We start from the raw sequence: 23988 nt of genomic DNA, 5'->3' as shown, positions 1-23988 counted from the left end.
AGATGGATTTAAAACACAAGTGCAAGTGGAATGAAGTCTTTCATTGAAATTAGTGTTGGGAAAGGGTTAATGGGGGGCGTATTGACATAACCAGAGCGGTTCTTGGGTCCAAGGTAGCTAGAGCCCCTCCCTGCCTGTTAATAGAGAAAATTCCATTTAAAATATACACCTTTCTCTGCTTAAAAAATCTTGCAAGTACACACAAGGCGGCCTGTAACACCAGGCCCATAACAGCCTGGGCGCCCAGCCCTATTTCACAGCAGCTTTGTCAGAGCAGTGGGGGGAGGGGGAACGGGCAAAGGGAATGCCGGGGTACCTGGCCCTGGCCCTTAGGTCCTATGGCCCACTGACATCCCAGCCCAGCCTATTTACACATCCCATATACACAGACAGGTCCGGGTGGGAGTGGGCATGGGGCCAGTAAGGACGCCCATCCTGGATAGGTTTGGGGTTGAACTTTGCTCCTAGCCACCCTTTCATCTCTGCCTACTTCCATAAGGCCCAAGTTCTTCTGGGGAAAGTTCTTTTGCCTGACAGGCACCCTGGGAAGATAGAGGCCGGCCGTGAAGACAGAAGGGGACAGAACAGGTCACAAGGCCTTATCCCCAGCTCTCTCCTCCTCCCTGGGGAGGTCGCTTTCCCCAGAGGCCACGTCCAAGGGGGCAGAGCTGTCGGGTCAGATTACACAATGCCAGGTGCCAGAGCGGGCCCCTGAGCCTCTCAGGCTCTGACAAGTTCGCTTCGCCCCTCAGGCTGGGGGCTGCTCAGGGGAGGAGCCGTGGTCCTGACAGGTATTGGCTTACAGGAGGGGCAGGCGTGGAAGGAAGAAGCACTCCAGTTCTGCTTCTCGCAGGCCCCAGCCTTCTTCCCCTCTGGACTGTTAACTTCTTCCTTGCTGGAGCAAAGGCACCCCGCATGCCGCCACTCAGGGGAAGAGCGAGGTTTCAGCTCAGTCCAGCATGGCATCCAGTTGGTCAGCCAAGGCATCAAACATGGTGCTGATATCATCCAGGATGTGCTTGGAATTGCCCTGTGGGGGGAGGCTGGGGGAAGGGGACAGAAGGGGATCAGTCCGGTGACCACCGCCCCCAGGAGCTGGGTGAGGGGGGTCTGTTCCTATACCCTACCCTCCGATCCCCTGTCCCCCGGCTCTCACCCTTCTCCATCCTCGGCACCAATGCTCTTTTCGGCCACCCTCAGGGCGGCTGCCAGGGAGGAGCTGGTCTGCTCTAGTCTCTGCTGGGCAAGAGCAGCCACGGGCACTCCTCCATTCTCAGGCTTTGGCGGTGGGGCAGGACGAGGACCGAGCTTCGGGGCCAGCTTAGGGCCAGAGAATGCAAGCTGTGTGCAAGCCACTGACACGGGCTTGGGAGATGCTCCTAAGGAGAAGGATGAGCCAGTCTCTTATCCATGTCAAGGGAAAAGGACCTCCCCCCCTCCCCCAAAAGGCACTCCCCACATACCTCCTACTGGCACTTTGATGAGGGCTGTGGTGGGAGCCGGGGACTTGGGCTCCCCCTTTGGCTGAGTGGCCGCTGAATTGTCCAGGCCAGACCCAGGCAACTGGGGAGTGGGAGTCTGGGTTGAGGTATTGGTGGGGTGGGGGGTGTTAAGAGTCAGTGAATTGTTGGGGCCCGGAGCTAGAGGGGTGGGAGTCAAGGGGTTGGGGGGGGGAGATGCTGACGAAAAGCCAGTGGGCTCTGGAGGCTGTGAGGGGGTGGGGGTAGCGCTGGCAGCCCCAAAAGCTAGAAGCGCCGTCTGTAGCGGCTCCCTCTCCCGACATTTGGGCCTCCGTTTGACGGTGTCTGACTCTGTGAGGTTGAAGTCAAGTCCAGGGGGAACAGGGACCTCGCGGTTCTGGGGCCCAGCGGGCTTGGGCCGCTGCTTGATAGTCAGATTGCCTTCTTCAGCAAAGGGCAGCCCCTCACCGGAGCTGCCCCGGGAGCGGGATGTCCCTTCAGAACCCCGCTCCTCTTCTGTGTCTGAAGCAGGACCCCCAGGGGCAGGGGAAGCTGGAGGGTCCGAAGGTCCAGTTGGTTCACTCAGGGTGCGTCTGCGGGATGCCACGGCTTCTTCAGGCCCCGGGCTCCCACCAGACAGAACAGAGTCCGGAGCAGTACCGGTGACAGAGCTGAGGCGTTTGGGAGGTGGAGGTGGGGGCCCTTTTCGGCGAGCCCGTAAGGCAAAGGACTGGCTACGGGGAGCTCCCCTAGTCAGAGCAGAGCCAGGGCTGACCTGAGTCAGGGTGCTTCGCCCAGGGCGCCGGGTCAGTGTAGCATAGCTGTCCAAGGCACTGCCTACTGGTCCCTCAGCCTCCCCTTCTGTAAATCCCGGGCGGCTCAAGCTGTGGGAACGGCGTTTGGGTCGGGGAGGGTCAGGAGGAGTTGAAACAGAAGTAGACAGGTAGGAGAAGGCTCGGGGGGCACTAGAAGGTGGAGCAGGAGCTGGACTAGGGGGTGAACTATGGGCATGCACGAGGCTAAAGGGAGGGGTGTCCTTGTTGGGAGGCTGTTCATTACCCTCCGGCAGATTCCTCTCTGGAGGGGGACTGGGGTGCCCAGTATTGCATCTTGGGGTAGGCTGCTCCTGAGAGTGCCCGGAACCCCTAGAACGTGCCCCAATGCTCTCCTGGCTGGGGGAACGGGTTGGGGGTAAGCTCAGAGGCTCTGGGGTACCCCTGGCCATCGCTGCTTGAAGCTCAGGGCTCAGTTCACTAGCTTGGAAGGTGACCAGCCGGGGCCCAGCAGGGCCATCACCATTCTCCAACCCTTCGATAGCCATCACCTCCGGACCCCCTGCTACTCGCCTCCTGCCTCCACCTCCACTCCCACCCAGACCTTCCCCCTGCAGCAGGCTCCGTCGGAGTTCTGCCAGGCGTTTCACTCCCAGCATCAGCTTCTTCTGATGGCCTGAAGAGGAGGGAGGGCAGAGGGAGTCAGGCTGGGCGGCTTCCAGGGCCCTGCCACCCCGCCTGGGCACTCAAAACAAAAGAAGAATCCCTTCTGTGTGTTTGGTGCTTAATAATTCCCAAACCACTTTCACGTGCATTCTGTCTCATCGATGCTCCCAGCCAGGGGACCTGATTTTAATCCCTGCCTCACAGACAGAGACACAACCCAGGGTCACACAGCTTGGTAAGTGGCAGAGTTGTGTCTCCAAGGCCAGGAGGCCTTCAGGAAGGGGGAGCCCCCCAGTCGCTCCCGTCCCCCAGGAGACCCATCAGAAGAGGTACAGGCCACACGTGGGGCGGCTGGGAGTTGGAGGCGGTGTGTTGGCCCTGCTTACCAAGTTTATTGACTCCAATTTCCTGCAGCTCCTCCCAGGTGAGGTCAGCCACCAGCCCCATGGAATCATAGCCGCTGCTCACTAGCTGTTTGTGATACTGAGGCAGCCCCAGGGCCCCCAGCCACTCCAGGAGGTCCGCCTACAACAGTGGCCATCAAACCACTTTAGGAGCTTTAGGATGAGCATCTGGCCCAGAGCCCAGTGTAAGGGGGTAGGGGGAGGGGACCACCCGGGTCTGATCTGTCCTGGGGCGGGCACTGTGCCAAAGATGGCAGGTGGGGATGGGGACCGCGGCCCTCCGTGAGGCATTTGGGAATGGGTGAGGGCTCACCGGGATGTAGCTAGGGAGCCATTCTGCAATGTTAAGCTGGGTGATCTCAGTAGCAATCTTCTTCCTATGCCCGGGCTTCGTTACCCCGATGGCTGTCAGGTCCTGGGACGCAGGGAAATGCCCATCAGCCGCTATCCCTTGGCACCACCCCACGGTGCCTCTTCCCCAGCCCCTCACTCTCCCCAGGGGCACTGACCTCCGGCGTCATTCGGCTGATGGTTGGCACATCGTAGCCAGCCTGCAGGAAGTGAGCTGTGTAGCTTTCCAGCTGGAACTCACTTAGCCAGTTGTGAATAGCCTGAGCATCCTGGGAAGAGAGGGAGGGAGAGAGGGAAAGAGGAAATAACTCCGAGGATCTGCTCCTCCATCCCCTCCACAAGCTAGTTTTGCTCTGTCCCTGGGCAATCGGTGACTCGGTAGTCATTTGTTAGGTACCCACTGTGTGCTGGGCACTGTGCTAATACTATAATAAAATATAATACTATAATAAAATAATACATTTATATACAAAGAATACAAAGATAAAAGTAAAATTGTCCTTGTCCTCAATGAGTTTAATGGGAGAGACAACATGCACACCTATAAACAAATATATATATAATATATATATATAAATAATATATAATGTAATATATATAAATTGAATGAGGTAAATTTGAGATGGGCTACATTAGCAGCTGGGGGGGCTAAGAAAGGCCTCAGTAAGAAGATAGCATTTAAGTGGAGGTATTTTGCTTTTATAAAAATCCTTATTTTGTCTTAAAATTGATACTATTGGTTCTAAGATGGAAGAGCCTAAGCCAAATGGTAGGGTCTAGGCCAGTGATGGTGAACCTATGACACAGGTGCCAAAGATGGCACACAGAGCACTCTGTGTGGGCACTTGGCCACCCTCCCTCTACACCTCCCTGCCCAAGTTGTTACTAGAAAGGCAAAGGGGCTTGGGTGGAGTGGATCCCCACCCCCCACCTCTACCATGTCAGATGACATTTTTTCGCATGACTTGCCCCTCTGCCCAGAAGCCCAATGGGAGCACTTTCTCCCTTCCCTGTGTGGAGTAAATGAGGCGGGGCAGGGCATGCTTGGCACTCAGTGGAGGGGTGGGAGGTGGGCAGGCACAGCACTTGGTTGGGGGTGGGGGGCAGGACCCAGCACTTTGTCTCAAAAAGGTTCACCATCACTGGCCTAGACCAGTAATTACAAACCTTTTAGAGACCAAGTGCCCAAGTTGCAACCTCACAGAGCATGTGAGCCCCCCCTTACCCCACACAGGGGCAGGAGGAAGCATTCCCATTGGACTGCTGAGCAGAGGAGTGGGTCATGTTAGAAATGGCCTTAGATTCATGGAGATGGGGAAGGGAGTAAGCCCCTCTGGCATCTGTGCCATAGGTTCACCAACAGAAGGTTAGGCAATGGGGTTTAAGTGACTTGCCCAGGGTCACTAGGAAGTGTCTGAGGTCAGATTTGAACCCAGGATCTTCCATCTTTAAGGCCTGGCTTTCTATCTACTAAGATCATTAGCAATCCCCACCTTATTAAAAAAAAAAAAACCTTACAATGTATGCATAAATAGCAGTTTCTTCCCTGAATCACTCACTGTCTAGTTTCTGTTTTTGTAGAAAATTTTTATATTGATTGGATCACAGATGAATGATTGGTTTTACAAAACAGACTGAATAATACAATACAGCACTTTGCCAAAAAAACAAGTGTAGCATTGCTTAAACATGTACTAACACCAGTTTTTGTATGGGCGGGGGATCTGGTGCACTTTATATGTATATGGTCTTTATCTGACAGCAAATAAGTGTCTTTTGTTTCCTCCTCCCAAAAATGACACTGCATATTGGTTCCAAGGCACAAGAGCAGTAAGGGCCAGGCAATGGGGTTTAAGTGACTTGCCCAGGGTCACACACCTAGGAAGTGTCTGAGACCAGATTTAAACCTGGGACTTGATCCCTCTGTTCCCTACACTACCTAAATGCCCTTTAACCTGAATCTTCAAGGAAACCCAGACATTATCAGAGGTGGAGGTGAGGATGGATGGAACTCTAAGCACAGGAGACAGCAAGAACAAAGATATGGAGTCCAGAGATGGAGATGTTCTCTTCCTAGAACACGAAAGGCCAAAAATATGGCTGAATTAAAGAATGTAAGGAGGGAAGTAAGGATGAAAAAGGTAGGAATGGGTCAGATTCTGAAGAGATTTAAATGTCAAAGTTAATCCTGGAGGGCCAAGGGAGTCATTGACATTTTTTAAAGGAGGGGGATGACATGATCACTAACCTGATTTTAAGAAACTTAATTTAGGGGCTCTGTGAAGAAAGGATCAGAGTAGAGAAAGAGACAGGAGGACAAATTGGAAATATTTAAGGAATGTCAGTGAGATAGAAATTTCAAGATCTGGCAACTGATTAGCTGTGGGATGAGAATAAGATATTGAGGATGACATTAAAGAAATGAAATTAGGTGACAGGGAAGAATTTGGTATACTTGATTTTTTTTTTAATCCTTACCTTCCATCTTAGAATCAATACTAAATATATCTATTTCAAGGCAAAAGAGTGGTAAGAGTTAGGCAATCAAGGTTAAATGACTTGCCCAGGGTCACACAGCTAGAAAGTGTCTGATGCCAGATTTGAACCCTGGATCGCCCATCTCTAGGCTTGACTCTCAATCCACTGAGCAACTAGCTGCCCACCTGCACTAAATCTTAATAGGGAAATTTGGAAGAGGGTTGGATTTTTAGAATGGAAGTTGGGGGCTCTATTTAGCACAGGAGATGCCTACAGGATATCTAGTTGGAGTTGTCCAATAGGCAGTGGGTGATATGGAGCTCAGGAGAGACTCAGGCCAGTTATAAATGACAAAGTACAAATTAGCTGGGACAAGCAATTTGATTAATTTTTATCTGCTTGTATTTTGTATTTGTATTTTGGCATGTGTGTCTACCAACACTACACTGAATGAAAAATGTCTGACCTTGACCAGATGAAACCATCTGAGCTGGTTTCCTCCACTTTTAGTTATTTCTCTCATCAGTTGTGTGGTGCATTCCACACTATATGTGTATTTAATTACTCTTATTTGTTGTGTTTTCAATTCTGAAGTTTTCCAAGGAAATAGCCCTTTTTGGGGTAACTGGATAGCTCAGTGAAAAGAGCCCCAGGCCTGGTGATGGGAGGTGTTGGGTTCAAATCTGACCTCAGACATTCTCTGCCTGTGTGACACTGGGTAAGTCACTTAACTCCTATTGTCTTGCTCTTATAACTCTTCTGCCTTGGAGTAGATAATGATAATGATTACTATATTGCAAAAGTTGTTGATGTCAAGCACTTCAAGAATTCTTCAAGGGGGCAGCTGGGTAGCTCAATGGATTGAGAGCCAAGCCTAGAGACGGGAGGTCCTAGGTTCAAATCTGGCCTCAGACACTTCCCAGCTGTGTGACCCTGGGCAAGTCACTTGACCCCCATTGCCTAGCCCTTACCACTCTTCTGCCTTGGAGCCAATACACAGTATTGACTCTAAGACAGAAGGTAAGGGTTTAAAAAAAAAAAAGAATTCTTCAAAACAGGACGATTATATCAAAGTGGAAAGTGTGGCTGAAAATTAAAAACAATGCCAAGAACAGACATACAACTGGTGCTACCCGTACTGGGAAAACAAGTGAAAACCTTCAGAGGGACCTGGCCCACTGAAGGGGTTGTTAATGATTCCTCTACAATGCCGTATGGGCTTCTTGAAATTGGAAGAATAGTAAAAATACTAACTTCCTATAAAGAAAAAACTTGTCATGAACAAGACAATACAAAAACTGGAGTACTGGAGGTCAATTACTTTCATTTATGGTAATACTGAATCCAATGTCAGAAGAAGTACAGGTGATGTACTAACAAGGCAAGCTTATTAGACTGAAAAACATCTACTCCAAAAAATGTTTTGAGGATTTTTTTCCAACTTCCAGCAGGCTCAGAAGTCTCATCTCCACTGAGGAAATGAGGAAATCTGATAATATAGGTTCAAAAACAGAACTGTTGCAAAATTATATTTTCATTGCAATTTGCAAAACTAAAATTTTCAGATTAAGATGGGACATTGTATCATGACCTCACACCAGCTCCTGTGTCATGAAAGGTTAAGATATATATCCAAGAGAGGGAGAGAAACATGCTTTAGTGATCTGGGAGATCACTAGATTAAAGCACCGATGAAAAACTGTGGGTGATAATCAAGGCTAGACTTGAGGAAAATTTATTGTTTGTTAAAGTTTTGTCTAATGTAATAAGTGTGGCTTCATGAAGAATTGTAGAATATGGGTCAAAATCCTGTGAAATTAATGCTAAACCATGGAAAATAAGCGACTGTAGCAAAAGGAGGACATGGGGCACATTCAAAGCTTTCAAAAGATATAAAAGGTTAAAAAGATTTGTCTGTCAATTTTTAATTATTCCACTTTGTCCCAGTTCAGTTGCACACCACAGTAGGTCAAGAAGTCATCTTCATAAAGATGGTAATGGAACCCATAGGAGTAGATGATGTTAACAAGAGAGAGTGTAGAGGACAGAGGGCCCAGGATAGAGCCTTAGGGTACGCCCACAGTTGTTGGATATGGCGTGGATGCTGAATCAGGAAAGGAGACTCAGAAAACTGAGGAGTAGTTGGAGAGGTAGGAGGAAAACCAGGAGAGAGGAGAATGTGATCAAGAAGTATCCAAATAGGATTTCTTGGACATCTGCCCCTGTTCAAGTCAAGGACTCCTAGCCACCTGGAGAACCTGGCTGGCAAAGTATACCCTGGCCACATCCTCAGGAAGTCCTTGCCTAACACCCCAGATCTGATTATGCCTCAGGGAAAGGCACTCATGTAGCCTGGCCCACTGTGCTCTAACTCAAGGTCTACGACACAGGGATCCGTTCCCAAAAAGGGGTCATACCTTCCCCTCCAGCATCTGTTCTGGCCTCACGTCCTGGTTGAAGATTTGTTCCCTGGGACGGTGGTTTGTCAGAGACCAGTGACTTAGGCCTTCTGGGGGAGGCAAGTGAGATGTAGAAGGATGAGGGCAGTGGAGGGCAGAGGAGACCACCTCAGCCTCCTCAATTCTGCCCACACTTCCCCATAGACCCTCGCCAATCCCAGCATTCCTTGGCTCCAGCCTTTCTCACCTGGAAGGGATGTGGGGTGTAGGCCAGGCAGAGGCAGGTCCTCTCCAGAAGGGGTCAGTGGCTGGAAGAGAAGAGTGGAGTCAGGAGCCTTGGGGACAGCTACAAAATCAGATCTATAGCAGGAAAGGACTTTTTAACTAGTCCAAGAATCCCAATTCTGGCCCCATACCTGAGTATTCTCGATGAGGAGGCCAGTGTTGTGTCCATTCGGGCCCTCGGAGCTTTGCCCACTACCTGCACTGCGGATGCTGCCCACACTTCCTTCACTGCCCACACTGTTCCTGTCACTAGCTGCTGGGAACAGGAGGGGAAGAATGAGAATCCCAGTAGGCAATATTGGCAACTTATAAAAAAGTTAACATTTATACAGAACTTTAGGTTTTGCAAAGGTTTCCTTCCTTGTTTCCTTCCTCCCTCTTTCTCCCCCCCCCCCCTTCCCTTCTGTCTTAGAATCAATACTATGAATAGGTTCAAAGGCAGAAGAGTAGTAAGAGCTAGGCAATGGGGGTTACGTGACTTGCCCAGGGTCACCCAGCTAGGAATTGTCTGAGGCCATATTAGAACCCAGGATTTCTCATCTCTAGGCCTGAGTCACCTAGCTGGTCTCTGTACAGAAGACTTTCAAACCTATTTATGTATTTATGTTCTAGTCTTTCTTCTGAGAGTTTCATTTGTTTCTTCCTAAAATCCTTATTTTCTATCTTAGTAACTCAAAGACCAAAGGGCAAGTTCTAGGCAATGGGGGTTAAGTGACTTGCTAGGGACATACAACTAGGAAGTATCTGAGGCCAGAGTTTTGAACCTAAGACACCCCCCCCCCCCCATCTCCAGGTCTGACTGGAGTTACCTAGCTGCAACCCCCACAAAGGCACTGTATATAAATTATCTCATTTGATTCTCACAACAATCCTGTCAGTTAGGTGCTATTATTATCGTCATTTGACAGATGAAAGGACTGATTCTTTGAGAGGTTAACTGGCTTTTCCAGGTCCACACAGTTTGAATGTCTGAGAGGATATTTGAACCCAGATCTCCCTTCCCACAAGTTCCAGAATACACCAAGCTGTCTCCAAGAGAATGCTAGGAGGAATGGGCTAGTGCCAGTTTTCAGGCCCTCAAGGAGGAGACTTACCTGGGCTATCTGGGCTAATGACTGCCCGAGGAAGTTGGCTATAGGTGAGAGGGTGCAGAGGGTCATCAGCTAGTAGCTGAGGGGTCCTGGAAAAACTCGGGCGCAGAGGTATAGTCCCAGCAGAGGGGTGGGGTATGATTACCCCAGTCCGCTTGCTGACCACTTCAACAATGCCTGGTGGGAAATATCCCACCCGGTCCCTGCCCAGCTGGCTCTCGTGTATGTGTCCCTTCCACCGTCCATCCGGGTGTTGTTCGAGAACCTGCAAATATGCATGGAGATTCAGCAGAGTTTGGGGACCCACGGCAGGCAAAAAGTGGTCAGGTCCCCAGATCTCCATCATCCCTGATATCTCTGATGTTCTACAATCTTCCTGACCCTTCCCTTCTCTTTAAAGAACCCTAAAATCTCATCAACAAACCAGACCTTGGCAGCCTTCAAGTTCAAACCCCCCAACCCATGCAGGGATTCCTTTGCAATCCCCTCACCGTGATAATGTCCCCGGCCCGGATATTGAGGGCAGTAGGGTCATGAAGGTTCCAGAAATCCTTGAGAGCTCTGACCTTTAGGATCCCGGAAGCCTCTGAGAGACAGGAAGAGGGCAGAAATTATGCGAACATTCCTGGGGTCACCCTCCCTCCCATACACACACCAACTCAGGCTGTCCTTGCTCTTCCCACATCCAGTCGCTGCCTTCCCCACAGCATCTACTGATTATCTTGGCTTCAATCTTCCCTTTCTAAGCTCCACACTAAAGCCAAATGTGAAATTCTCCTCCGTGATTTCTGCTCCTCTATCAGATTGCCCCAAATACTTGACTCCCCACAATTCCCAACCACACTGACTCCACTTACCCCGTAGTAACTGCTTGATTTCCCGGCTGGCCTGGGAGGTAGTGAACTGGTTCACGATATCCAGGGCTGTCTGGTTGTATGTATTCCGTATGTTCACGTCCACACCACCCTGCGATAACCGCCGTGGTGTATCAATCCCCTTTGAGACCATGATTCTCCCCTCAACTCTAACGTCAGCCACTAGGGCTCCCACAGAAAACCTGACCGACCCCCAGCTTCATTAGGATGTGTGATTTGCAGATCTAAAGCTGGAAGGGACCTTGCAGGCCATCTGGACCAAGTCCATTTCAAACATGAGGAAATGGCAGCTCAGGGAAGTGAAATGATTTGCCTGAGGTCACAGAGGTAAGGAGGTGCCCAGGGAAGGCTCTGAACCCAAGTTCATTGCTCCCTGACCCAGTGTGCCACAGCTTGGCCTCCTCAGTCCTTGAATCCCAGCAGTTGCTCAATAATGATTTGCTAAATGAAAGAACGTCCTTGCCTGCCTGCGTGCTCTGTGGCATCCCATTCATGGCCCCAGTGCCTACCTCCAGCAGCAGCCGCACCACCTCGGTCTTCCCATAGAGTGCTGCCTCGTGTAGGGCAGTGCCAGTCTTTGTCTGGCGGTTGATCTCGATCCCAGCTCGTAGCAACTGCCTGAAGGACAGAAGATGGGGGATCATGGGGTAAGGAGGAAGAGGGACGAGTTCACTACAGAGGCTACAAGGTGATCCAGAGGATGGAGAAGAGCTGGCAGTGACCAGGGGTAGAAGGACAGCAAGGGAGGGGGAAGATGGAATGCACCAAAGAGGAAGCAGGAGGAGCGAGCAAGAGGTACCTGATAACCTCCTTGTGCCCATTCTTGGCGGCCAGATGCAGGGGGGTTGTGTAGTTGGGGTCACTTGGATCTTTGGCCTCACCCTCCAACAGAGCCACACACAGGTGGCTATTTAGGAGCAGCTGGGCTACCTGTGGGTACCATGCCCATGTCAGGAATCTTTCCTTTGAGGTCTCAGAAATATCTGCCCTGAGTCTTACCCTCCCACAATGTACTAGAGCATAGCCTGGGGTCCAGCACAAACATGGAGGTGGGGGAGGCCTTTCTGGGGTAAAGCATAGGCAGGGGCTGAGAGGGCTCAAGGGGGGAAGGTCTGCTTCCCAGGGCATACAGGGAGAGGGAAGTGGGTGGGGATGCCTCACCTTGAGTCTTCCAAACTCACAGGCCAAATCTAGCGGTGTCTTCTTCGCCTTGTTGACCAGGCATGGGTTAGATTGATGCTGCAGAAGCATTTCTGACTGGGGAGGGGATGGAGAGTGAGTGCTCAGCCCTGGCCTTTCCCCCTCTGCCCTGGAGAGGGGAGAAGGTAAACTTCCCAGGGGAGTATCGACTTCTAAAAACGGCCACCCAAAGAACTCACCACTTCATAATGCCCGTACTGCGCTGCTAGGTGCAGTGGGATCTGTCCATCCAGGGAAGCGGCATTAACGGCAGCGGCTGCTCTCAGGAGCAGGCGAACAGGTTCTAGCCGGCCCTGCCAGGCTGCATAGTGCAAGGGACGCATGCCTGCAAAGAAGGGGACAGACCAAGGAGGAACTTCTCAGGCTGGCAGGGGTACCCAGAGGAGGAACTTGCTGAAATCATCTAGAGACAAAGTACTCAGACTAAAGTGATTGAGATAACACTGGAAAATGGTGCCCAGGAAGGGTATGCCTGGGACAGGGATTCTTAACCTGAGTTCCATGAAGTTGTTTATAGGTTTGTTTGTTTTTAATACTGTGATAACAATATTTCAATCTAAGGTTTACTTTGTAATCCTCTGGATCTTGTTTTAGGAATTTAGATACCACTCTGAGAAAGATACCTCAATGTCAAAGGGATCCACAAAGTTGTGGTGTTTTTTTTTTAATATTGTGATAACTATTTCAATATAATTGGTCTCCTTCATAGTTCTATGTGTTTTATTTTATGGATTTAAAAATACCTATGGACCTGCGAAGGAGTCTATAGGTTTCAACACAATGTCAAAGATACAAGAAATGTCAACAGAATGTCACGATACAAGAAAGGTTAAAAACTTTTGATCTATAATAATATTAACTGATATGTCTAGAAGGCTTTAAGGTTTGCAAAGCACCTCAGCTATAAGATTTCATTGGATTTTCACAACAAAATTCCTATAATTCAATCTACTTTATTTTTTTTAACTCTTACCTTCCACCTTAGAAGCAATAATATTTATTCGTTTCAAGGCAGAAGAGTGGTAAGGGCTGGCACTGAGGGTTAAATTACTTGCTCAGGGTCACACTGCTAGGAAGTGTCTGAGGCCAGATTTGAATCCAGAACCTCCCATCTCTAGGCCTGGCTCTCAATCCACCAAGCTTCCCAGCTATCTCCTTTGAATCTACTTTATAAACTAAGGAAACAAATTGAGAGAAGTTAAGTAAGGTCATGGAGTTAATGTCTGAGGCTGGATTTAAACTCAGGACTTCCTGACTCTAAGCCTAGAGTTCCCACTAAGTCTCACCAATGCTGCCTAGCTGGGTCTAGAGCATCCAGGCTGGGATACTCAGGAAGGATGGGAAGCTTCAAGTTCTCACCATTGCTATCTTTGATATCCACTGTGGCTTGAGCTTCTAGGAGTAATGCCATTAGCTCCAGGCTGCCCCCCAAGGCTGCATGGTGCAGAGCTGAGAACCTGAGGAGCAGAGCAGAAGAAGGGTGTCTCAATCGACCTTGACCCCTAAATCCTTGGCTTCTCCCAATCCATCCCCAGGGCCCCAGAACCAGCCAGGGAATGGGGTGGCAGGAGAGGGCCGGGCTATCTCTACCCACTGTTCCCCTCCTCACCCTTCTCCGCCTCCCTCCCCCCCCCCATCCCACCGTGGGAGCGCAGCGAGAGGCCAGCTGAATGAAAGAGCTCAGTGTCTGGGCTGAGAGGCCTGTTTGTCTGGCCATCTCCCTCCCCCCTACTCGGTGGGCCCAGAGGAGGGGGCCGTGGGAGCGGGAGCCTGAGGGTTTCTACCCTAGAGGGGAGAAAAGGGGGCCCAGCAGGAATCTGACCTGAAGGAATACCCTTGTAGAGAATGAGAAGCCCCTCCCCCTGGCCACGCTGCCACATGCCTTCAAGCTCTGTGGGTCTGAATGACCCTATCCCACCCACTCAGATAGATACCCCTCTTCCTTAACCTAGGCTTTCTCAGCTCTCACAGATCTGAGTAATGACACCCCAAGTATATGTTGTAGATGAGCGACCCTTGGGACCTCCTAACTCCTATTACACACTGCCTCAGTCTCCCAACAGATACTCCATGGGGAAAGGGACTGCACTTACTCACCCATCTGTGTCCTGGTAGTTCACATTGAGCTTCTTAGTGGAGCCAAGGAGTTCTGAGGGAAGGAGACAAAGCTAGGTCAGGGCCAGAGCCCCTCCACAGCCCACACTATGCCCTGCCCTCCCTGCCCCAACACATGGGCTTCTGCCAGACTTTTTACCTTCATCCCAGACCCACAAAGGTTGGCACTGACCTCTCTGTGTACAAGAAAGCACAAGCCCCATGGTCCCTGCCCCAGTCCCCCTCGATGCTCAGCTCTTCAAAATCAAGGAGCCTCTACAGCAGCCCAAGCCTTCGTCTTTCTACAATCCTCCAGACTAAATTCTGTTTATAGGGACAATTGAATATGTGGGGGTGGGGGGTGGAGTGGCACTGCCAGCAGGCTGTGCCCTATGCCAAACAAGCCCATGGGGCACATGGTTGACATTCTTGCAGAAATAGGCAGAGATGGGAGTCTCATTGCCTCACGCCTCAATTTAGGAATAAAAGGGCAAATGCTACCTATGCCTCAGGGCACCATCTCTTCATTATGGGCCCCAACAACAATCTCTTGCCATAGGGTTACCCACCATTCAGTCTTGGGGACTCTCCTCTACTGCTGCATTTATAGAGATGCCCCTTTGACTGGCCACATGTTGGGGCTGGATTGGAAATTCAATTTGAGTGAACAAATATTTTATTAGTTAACTGCTATATTCAGGACACTGAGCTATGTCCTGAGAATACAAAGATGAAACCCAACATATTCCCTCCCTTTAAATAGTTACGATCTAGTGGCACATCCCAATTCTTAGGGGGAATTAGAGAGATCAGAAATGTAATTGTGTTGTCCACATGGGACTAGACATGGGGGAGAAGGGTGAAAAGGGGCTCTATGGGGACCACCAAAGAGGGATCTGTAAGAGATCTGAGCTTCTAGAGGCCTTTTCTCCTGCTAGTTCCTGTCTCTGCTAGGGAGGAAGCTTGGCCCACCCCAGGCCTAGGCAGGGAGCCAAGCACACTGGTCCAGGCCTGCCCTTAGGTCCCAGCTGGGCCCCCTAAATGCCCCTGAAGCCTAAGGCAGGACAGGATGTCATTCCACTAGTGATGAGCCAAGCCAACTGGGGAGTGGCATGGGAGGGAGTATATCAGGGGAGAAGGGGCAAGGCTTCCTCCTGGGGCTCCCTAACTCTGGGAGTTAGACTACTCTAAAGGGATTATGTACAGATATAAGAGTCAGACCTGGGGGCAGCTAGATGGTTCAGTGGATTGAAAGCCAGGCCTAGAGATGGGAAGTTCTATGTTTGAGTCTGGCCTCAGAAACTTCTGAGCTGTGTGACCCTGGGCAAGTCACTTAATCCCAACTACCTAGCCCTTGCTACTCTTCTGCCTTGGAACAGAGAAGATTCTAAGATGGAAGGGTAAAAAAATAAATTCCCCATAGAGATGGGAGGTCCTGGGTTCAAATAGGGCCTCAGACACTTCCTAGCTATGTGACCCTGGGCAAGACACTTAACCCCTGGGGCCTGCCCTTACTGCTCTTCTGCCTTGGAACAACATACACATTATTGACTCTAAGAGGAAAGGTAAGGGTTAAAAAAAAAAGTCTGACCTGGAAGAATTTGAGACACTGATGTGTTTGATGGTTAAGAGAAAAAAAAAACTAGATTCATGATTCTCTGTGGAATTGATACTCTAGCACTGTTTCCTCCTCTGACAATTCCAGAGGGAACAGATAAGGGAGTATCTCCCACCCAGCATCATTCTGTGCTAAACCCTAACCTGGAGTTGATAGAAGTGAAGGTTGGGGCTCAGTAGTTATAGCTGCCAGGAAGGGGAGGGGGAGACTTTCCTTAGCTCCCCACTGACACGTAGGTGGCTCCACTTGACACAAACCAAAAACTCACCCTCGGGGGAGCACGAGAAAAACTCGGCCTTGCAGCTGGGAACAGGAATAAGGGCTGGGTCATGCTAGATTGCTCCCGCCAGGCCAGAACAATGACCGGAAAGGTGGTAGAGGAGAGACCGTTACCATGTAGGGGGTGGAGTACCACAAGGAGGGTGCCAGGGAGGGAAAGATGTTCCCCCAGTGGCCCTGCCCAAATCCCTCTTCCCCTCCAGGGTCTCAGGACTCTCGGTGACACAGGGTGGGGAGTGCTAGGCGAAGCCTGGGAAGACAGGATATGAGCTCAATGCCTCTTCCCCAAACCCTCTCCTGGCTTCAGGAACCAGGAAATGCTTTTCCCCTTCCTCTGATTAAAAAAGGAAAGAGTTCAGAAAAGAGGTGGGGGCGGGGAGGTGTGAAGGGAAGGCTGGGGGGCCAGGCTGGGCTACCCCACCTGTCCCCCCTTCTCAGTCAGAAGGACCAAAGGGAAGACAGGTAAGGCACTCCATCTGGATTTAGGGCTCTAGAGCCACTGAGGAGGAGGAGGGCAGGACCCACCTAGAAGGAATTCCCAGTAGGGATGTTCACCCTGCTCCTACTTCCGAATGAGGTCAAGCCCTCAGCATCTTAGCATCTAGCATTGTGCTTTCTTTTCTGTCACCTTGGGCAGCTGGGAAATTCCAGACCCAAGTAGGAATGGTCCAGAACCTTTTGTCATCCACTCAGAGCTCCCTCTTATTCCCAAATTCCAGTAAGGGCAGGAAGAACAGAAGCCTAAGGAATGTCCTACTCTCCTCACTTGTAAGCTGTTTCCCTGGTTTCCTACAGGTCTCAGTTCAGCTTCCCTAGCTGTTAATAATGCTGCCTGTCCTCTGAGATTGTCTTCCATCTACTTATCCTCTCTCTCTCTCTCTCTCTCTCTCTCTCTCTCTCTCTCTCTCTCTCTCTCTCTCTCTCTCTCTCTTCTCTCTCTCTCTCTCTCTCTCTCTCTCTCTCTCTCTCTCTCTCTCTCTCTCTCTCTCTCTCTCTCTCCCTCTCTCTCCCTCTTCTCTCTCTCTCTCTCTTTCTCCCCCCATCTATCTCTCTTCTCTTTTTTCTCCCCCTCCTTTCTTCTCTTTCTCAATCTCTCTCTCCTCTCTTCTTTTTCAATCTCTCTCTGTCTCTCTCTCTATACATACACACACGTATATATAGGTACACACATGCATAATGACTTGTATGTACCAGAACATGTTATTTCCCATGTTGGATCATAAAGTCTTTGAGGACAGGGATTATTTTGTGTTTTTCGCTGTATACTCAGCTCTTAGCACAGTGCATGGAATATAGTAATTGATTAATAAATGCTTATTGGGGCAACTAGGTCAGTGGTTAGAGAATCAGACCTGGAGATGGGAAGTCCTAGGTTCAAATCTGATCTCAGATACTTCCTAGCTGGGTGACTCTGGGCAAGTCACTTAACCCCCATTGCCTAGCCCTTACCACTCTTCTGTCTTGGAACTGATGGCTAGTATTGATTCTATTTTTTATTTAAGATTTTATTTTAATTACCATATAATTAAAAGAGAATAAAATATATATTAAATAAATACAGTCAGTACCCAATTTGCCTAGTCATTACTACTCTTCTGCTTTGGAACTGATATTTAATATCAATTCTAAGACAGAAGGTAAGGGTTTTTAAATTAATAAGTAAAGAACTGTTTGTTGACACATACATATCTCATGTTGTTTACATCTTGTCTCCCTCATTAGAATGTAATGTCCTTGAGGATAGGGACAATTTTGCCTTTCTTTAAATCCCCAGTCTTTACCACAGGGCTTGGCACATAGCCCTGGGAAGAGGCAGGGATGTACTTACATCAGGACGGCAGCTGGGTGGCTCAGTAGCTAGAGAGCCAGGCCTCAAAATGGGAGGTGCTGGGTTCAAATCTGGTCTCATGCATTTCCTGGCTATGTGACCCTAGGCAAGTAGCTTAACCCCTATTGCGTAGCCATTACTGTTCTTCTGCCTTGGAATTGATATTTAGGATTGAATACAGGAAGAGTTTATTAAAAAAAGATAAGTAAACCTCTCTCTCTCTCTCTCATTTGGAGCCCAGAGCAGCAGTTGAAAAAGAGGGAAGTTAGCCAGGCCGGACTCCCTTCTCCTGTCCACCAACATGGCCAGTTAGTGCCAATCACAAGCACAATGCCCAGCCTAGAGGTGATGGCACCGGCTCTAGGCACAGCCTAAGGCACACTTAGCCTGGCACACAGTAGGCACTTAAAATAAATGTTGATAGACCATTCTTCAGCTGTCTTCCACTGGCCCCAGAGGCAGCTCTCACTTTGTATTCTTACAGACCACGGGGACAGAGGCAGCTCAGTCAAGGCCATGCTGGGCAGGGGGCCAAGAACAACCCAGAGAAGGAGTGGATGGGGAAACAGGGTTAGTGAGGGTGTGGGGCAGAACGGTCCCCTCACACAGACCCTCTATAGCACAGCAAAACCTTGCAGCAACTCAACCTACTTCTAAAAGCTGAAAAGTAGGAACAGCTGGGAAGCTCAGTAGATGGAGAGCCAGGTCCAGAGACAGGAAGTCCTGGGTTCAAATCTAGCCTCAGGCATTTCCTGGCTGTGTGACCCTGGGTAAGTCACTTACCCCCACTGCCTAGCCCTTTCCACTCTTCTGCTTTGGAACTAATGCACAGTAGTGATTCTGAGAAGGAAGATAAGGGTTTTGAATTTTTTTTAATTAATTTTTAAAAGTTCAAAAGTGGATTTCCTCAGGGCTCACTCTTTCCCATTCTACAATAATCCCTTTCTTCAAGCTTTTCACTCCAGCTCAGAGAAAATAATAAAATCGGTATTATTATTGTAACAAGGAAGGATGGGACAACTTTCAGCCCTGGAGCAGCACTCCTTTCCCTGATCCCTATATTACATCTATCCCCCAGGTAGAAGGTGGGCTATAGGAGGGCAAGGTCACAATAATAATAGCCAGCTGTGTGACCTGGGCAAGTCACTTGATCCCCATTGCCTAGCCCTTACCCCACTTGGGACCAATATACAGTATTGATTCTAAGACAGAAGGTAAGGATTAAAAAAAAAATAATAGCCAGCACTTAGAGAACACTTATTATATGCCAGGCACTGTGCTAAGTGCTTTGCAAATATCTCATTTGATCCTCAAAACAATCAGAGATGGGTGTTATTATAATTCCCACTTTACAGTTAGGGAAACAGAGGCAAACAGAGGTTAAGTGTCTTGCCCAAGGTCAAACTTGGTGTCTGAGATAGGATTTGAACTCAAGTTTCCTTAAGCCCAGCACCTGTACCTAGTACTTACTGTCAAATAGTATAGACTCAAGAAGTGTTTGCTGATTGACTCAGAAGAAGCATTGGCCAGAGGCACAATCTACAGAACACTCAAAACTCCTTGACACAGGAGCCTGGAGTTAGCCCAGCTCCCAAAGAAGAGATCTGTCCTACTAAGTTCCTCAAAACCCTGCTTCCTAAAGAGACAGTTAGACCTCTCTCCCTCTGGGTCATTTGGAGACCAGGCCAACAGTATTCATTATGATTAATAAATTAATATTAGTACTAGCCAGACCAGCCCAGGCCCCCCCTTCTCCTACCTATACCCAGTTAGTGCCATGTCACTGGAGCCAAGACCTATTATATGCCAGGCACTGTGCTAACTGCTTTACAAATATTACCTCATTTGATCCTCACAACAATCAGAGAGATAGGTGTTATAATTCCCACTTTAAAGTTCCTGAGTTCAAATCTGGCCTCAGATACTGTGTGACCCTGGGTAAGTCCCTTTACCTTGTTTGCCTCAGTTTCCTCATCAGTAAAGTGAGCTGGGGAAGAAAATGGCAAACCACTCTTTGCCAAAAAATCTCAAATGGGGTCACAATGAGTCAGACACAACTGAACAACAGCAAAGAAGATAAGTACTAGCTCTGAACACTCCAACTCACCCACCCACAAGGACTGTAAGGATAAATACTCCTAATGGAATGATTCCATTAAGACCAGTTCTGGCCATATAACAAGGAAGCGTAGTGTCTACAAGGTCTATGGGATCCTTTTTTCCCTCCTAATGTGAGCTCTCTCCCTCCCTTTCAGCTGCATTACTTAAAGAAAGGCATGATTCCCAAATTCCACAACCAGTGATGCACCTCAGCCAATCCTCCCTCCCTCTGTCCCCAAATTCAAGGCCCTGTACACCCTCTCCTCCCCCACTGCCCTTCCCAATCCCTGTGGAAAGGGCAGCCCGCCAGTCACACCAGGGGCACTCACTGCTCTTTGCTGCCTTGAATTTGGCCACCAGCTTCTGTACCCCAGCCACATCCCCATTCTTCACTGCAAGAATCAGGTCTTGCTCCCGCCCCATCCTGAATTGGAGGACTGGGGCTCTGAAGGACCAGGAAACAGAGAACGGGAGATGGCCCCGGAGATCCTGGGCTTCAAGGTACCATGCTCCAGCTCCTCCAGGGCCTGGCAAAAAATCCAGTTGAAAGTCCTAGGGTTGGAAGTCCAGAGCTGAGGAGGAGTGGTGCCCTTGGGCCAATGGCTGGCTGTTAGCAGTTGACTGGCCCCAGTTCCAGGTGCTTAGAGAGCTGCTACCACAAGCAGGAAAACCAATCTTGGAGGGCGCGTGGGCTGTGTGAAGATTTGGGCTGAGACCAGCTTGCGGCTTCTGACAACTCCGGGATGAGCCAGAACTGGCCACGCCACCCTTCTCTGCTTGGCACAGGAACTCCAATGTCTATCCTGAAAAATGCCAGCATGCCCTCTGGCAAGTCATGGGGTCTGTCTGGGTCCTGGAAAGATAAGGTATTCCCCACACAACGGAAGTCTCTTTTGCTGGAGAGGAAGGCTCAGATCTTCAACTGTGACCTAAAGAAACTGAAGAGAGAAGGTATCAGATGCAAGGTAAGTCAAGAACTAGAGATCTAGGACCTCCTGGGGATTACTGTCATCTCAGAACAACTCCAAGGAAATCTCAGAATTATTTTTGTTTTATGATGAAGAAGAGGGGCTAAGCCTGCCAAGAAGGTGAAGAGCTAACCATGATGCAAAAAAGTGGGAAGGGGTGGGGGTGCTGGGTTGATGGGAGGAAGCACTGAGTTCTGGGAAGGGGAGGCTGAGTCACATATCCATGGGGCATCTGGCAGCACCTCAGACTTGGGACAGGAGAGGCTCTACAGCACGACATGGGACTAGGATAAAGTAGCCCCCCTTCCCCATGGCCCCAGGTTCCTAACACCCACAGACAATAGAGTTGGTATGGAAAGCAAGGGGGCCTAGGGCACTGGGCATGAATCCCAAGGGGTAGGAGTTGACATTCTCTGCCTGAAATTTAGGGCTCCCATGCTCCATACACATCCTGGGCTACTCTCTAAAAACACATCTGATTCCTTACCACCCCAGTTGGCCTTGGTTCACTAGCTTCGATATTCTAGGATTCTTTAAGGAAAGTTGGGATGGATGGAGGGAATATGGGGCAGTACTGTGACCCCCCAAAAAGAATCTGTGTGAGTGGAGGGCGACAGCATTGAATTATTAGACAGACACTGGACACCTGTTGCTCACCCATTTCTGGTTGTATGTGTTTGTTTGGGGGCAGGGGTTTTGCGGAGAAGAAAGTAGGCTCCTTTTTGGTACGGAAAAGAGGCAAGATGTTGCTCCCAATCTCGGTCCCCCCCTCCAACCCACCCTCTTTACATTTCACCCTGAAAGTTCTAAACTCTCGAACTAAACCAACATCAGTTTTCTCAGCTAATCCCATTCCTTCACCCACCCCAAAGCTGGAGTCGGAGACCCAGATCCTAGGTTGTAGGGGGCTCCCTCCCCCAAAGCAAACAGCCCTCGGGCTCTTCCTATACTGCTCAGGCAGGTTGGATACCCCCCACCCCCACCCCACTTCCAAGACCCAAATCTCAGCTATCTAGCAAGAGGGCGCCCGCGTCTGGGTACGGGGCTCATTATTCACCGCGCCCCCACCATTTCAGAACCCCCTACCCGGGGAGCAGAAACAATACAAGAGGGACGGGAAAGGGGGAAAAGCACTCGATCGGATTAGATTGGGGATTGGGGGGTAGTGGAAAGTGGGGATGAGAGGATGCGAAGGGAAGCAGAGAATCGGAAGGTGGGGGTAACAGCCTATCCCGCAAGGAAAGTTACTTTGTATTCTCCTCCAATCTCGCTTCTCCTGTTCCCCTGTCCCCCCACCCCCACAATCCCAGGCAGTCTGTCTCACCGCTTCCAGGTCCAGCCGCTTCGCCTAAGTTCTCAGGGACCCCCTCAACCCCCTGCAATTCCAGAGCACAGCTCCCAGCGGCCCCTCTCCTTTCTCCTTCTTCTCCTCTTCCTCCGCGGCCGGCTCGGCGCCTCCAGCAGGAAATCCCGCCCATCCCCCTCCCCACACCCTCTTCTCCCTCCAGCCGGATTTGGAGTTCTGGAGCTATGGGGCCCTCCCGGTCGAGCCGAAGACTGTCATTCAGCCCGCTCCGCCCCGCCTACTCGCTCCTGTCCCTGCCCGACCCGAGTCCGAAGCTGACAAGACGCATGCGCCCAGGTGAGGCGCGTCTCATACTCTACACCCCTTTCTCCCCTAGTTATCTCCCCCTCCCCAGTCCCAGTCCCTCCTCACAGGAGAGGGAGTCTTCTGGCTAGGCACTGAGAAGGTGGTAGGTGTTAGCGTCCTATGTAGAAAGTATCAAATTAATTAGAAAAGAAAGTGACCCAAAGGGGAAAGAAAACATAAGATGGAAGAAAAATAATATTAAGAGGCCTCCATTCCGCTCTTTCCTTTCACTCCCAGGCTTCAGAAGCACCCCCCAAAAAGTTGTGGCTCCCCAATTATTCTTGCCCCATGTGTCTAGTCGGAGCAATGGCTCCATCTCGCGGAAGATCCTGAGACCGTTCAGCAGTTTGTAGCAGCTCCTAATCTTTCCGATTCAGGAACTAGGGAGCTCCTGGGGACCGCCCCCAAAACTCTACTACGTCTTTAGGAAAACCTTTGGAAAGTCGGGCGGGGGTGGGGAGGAGAGGTGGGAAGGAATTCGAGGGTTAAGGATCCTTTTTATTGGAGGAGGTGTGTGAATTGGAGCCAGACTCCTGAGAACGAATCCGTTTTGCTACTCATTACCTGGGTAATCTTAGACCGGTTACGTCTCCTTACTGGGCCTCTATTTCCTCACCTGGAAATGAAGAGGTTGACTGAATTAAATGACCTCTTAGAATTCTTCTAACTCTAAATCTATGAACTTCTGAGTTAGCTGGCCTGTCTTATCGAGGTACTACACTAGTTCTAGCCAGAAGACCAGCAAATTAAGGCACTCTACTAGTTATTCCTGCTCTCGCCCTAGAGACAAAAATCTTTAGAAAAAGAGAATTTTTACTCCAGGAAATCCATAATTTGGGCTTTAGGGGTTGTGGATGAAGGTGAGGACATTTGCTTGGACCTCATAATGGAGGGGACGGAGAAGAGCTTCATTTTCAGCACTATCGTGGGTCGGACAGCTCTCTGTTCCCCCTCTCCCCAGCCCCTAGCCCGATATTCTTAGGTTAGGACTAAAGAAAGACATAAGTCTAGGCACCCCTAGATACAGTCCTAAAATTTCCCGCGTCCACTTTTAACAATATTCAAATATTTTCCTAATTCATATCTAGGAACCCATCTCTCTTACCTCGTATCAAGCTCTTTTCTCCCCTCCTTCCAGCGTAGTTTTACTTTCGAAACGGCGTTAGCGACCAAAGACCAACATATCTTGCCCCAGGGTCATGCATTTCTTTATCCGCCCGATCCACCCCCGGACTCCTGGCTCCTCCGGTCCAACCTTAGAACTAGCCCTGAAGAAAGTGTTCAACACGTGTATGTTGATGAGGATGGAATAGGGTGGAGATCAGGATCTTCCAAAAGTCAGACTGTTTGTTGTACCCCTCAGCCCATGAACTTCTTCCACTCACCACCAGACAGAGGGTAGCAGTGACAGAGGAAGAGCCCGGGAAGGCTCCCATCCGGCGGGAAGGCAAATTGGTTCGGCGCTAGG

General features: G+C 49.8%; 1 protein-coding gene across 6 annotated transcripts; it reads right to left on the bottom strand.

The window, feature by feature from the left end:
* Positions 1 to 20: 20 nt before the first annotated feature.
* Positions 21 to 23947, bottom strand: CASKIN2 (CASK interacting protein 2). 6 transcript variants are annotated; one of them, XM_056817157.1, is made up of 21 exons: positions 23626 to 23947; positions 23085 to 23136; positions 20231 to 20839; positions 14080 to 14131; positions 13342 to 13439; positions 12162 to 12307; positions 11944 to 12039; positions 11582 to 11712; positions 11292 to 11400; positions 10765 to 10873; positions 10399 to 10493; positions 9911 to 10172; positions 8948 to 9072; positions 8779 to 8839; positions 8550 to 8641; positions 3813 to 3923; positions 3617 to 3718; positions 3286 to 3424; positions 1464 to 2909; positions 1157 to 1379; positions 21 to 1043 (listed from the first exon to the last, which is right to left on the bottom strand). In XM_056817157.1, the coding sequence occupies exons 3-21, from the start codon at positions 20322 to 20324 to the stop codon at positions 950 to 952; spliced, it is 3585 nt and encodes a 1194-aa protein (XP_056673135.1). In that variant the 5' UTR covers positions 20325 to 20839; positions 23085 to 23136; positions 23626 to 23947; the 3' UTR covers positions 21 to 949. The 6 variants fall into 6 exon arrangements, with proteins under 6 accessions (XP_056673135.1, XP_056673136.1, XP_056673137.1 ...); XM_056817158.1 differs by lacking the exon at positions 23085 to 23136; XM_056817159.1 differs by lacking the exons at positions 23085 to 23136; positions 23626 to 23947 and adding an exon at positions 22194 to 22401 and having other exon boundaries at positions 8550 to 8638.
* Between the last annotated feature and the right edge of the window lie 41 nt (positions 23948 to 23988).

Source organism: Monodelphis domestica, chromosome 2 (genome assembly GCF_027887165.1).
Source record: "Monodelphis domestica isolate mMonDom1 chromosome 2, mMonDom1.pri, whole genome shotgun sequence".
Taxonomy (NCBI): Eukaryota; Metazoa; Chordata; class Mammalia; order Didelphimorphia; family Didelphidae; genus Monodelphis; species Monodelphis domestica.
Note: the sequence above shows the minus strand (reverse complement) of the source record. Positions and strands in the feature narration are given on the sequence as shown.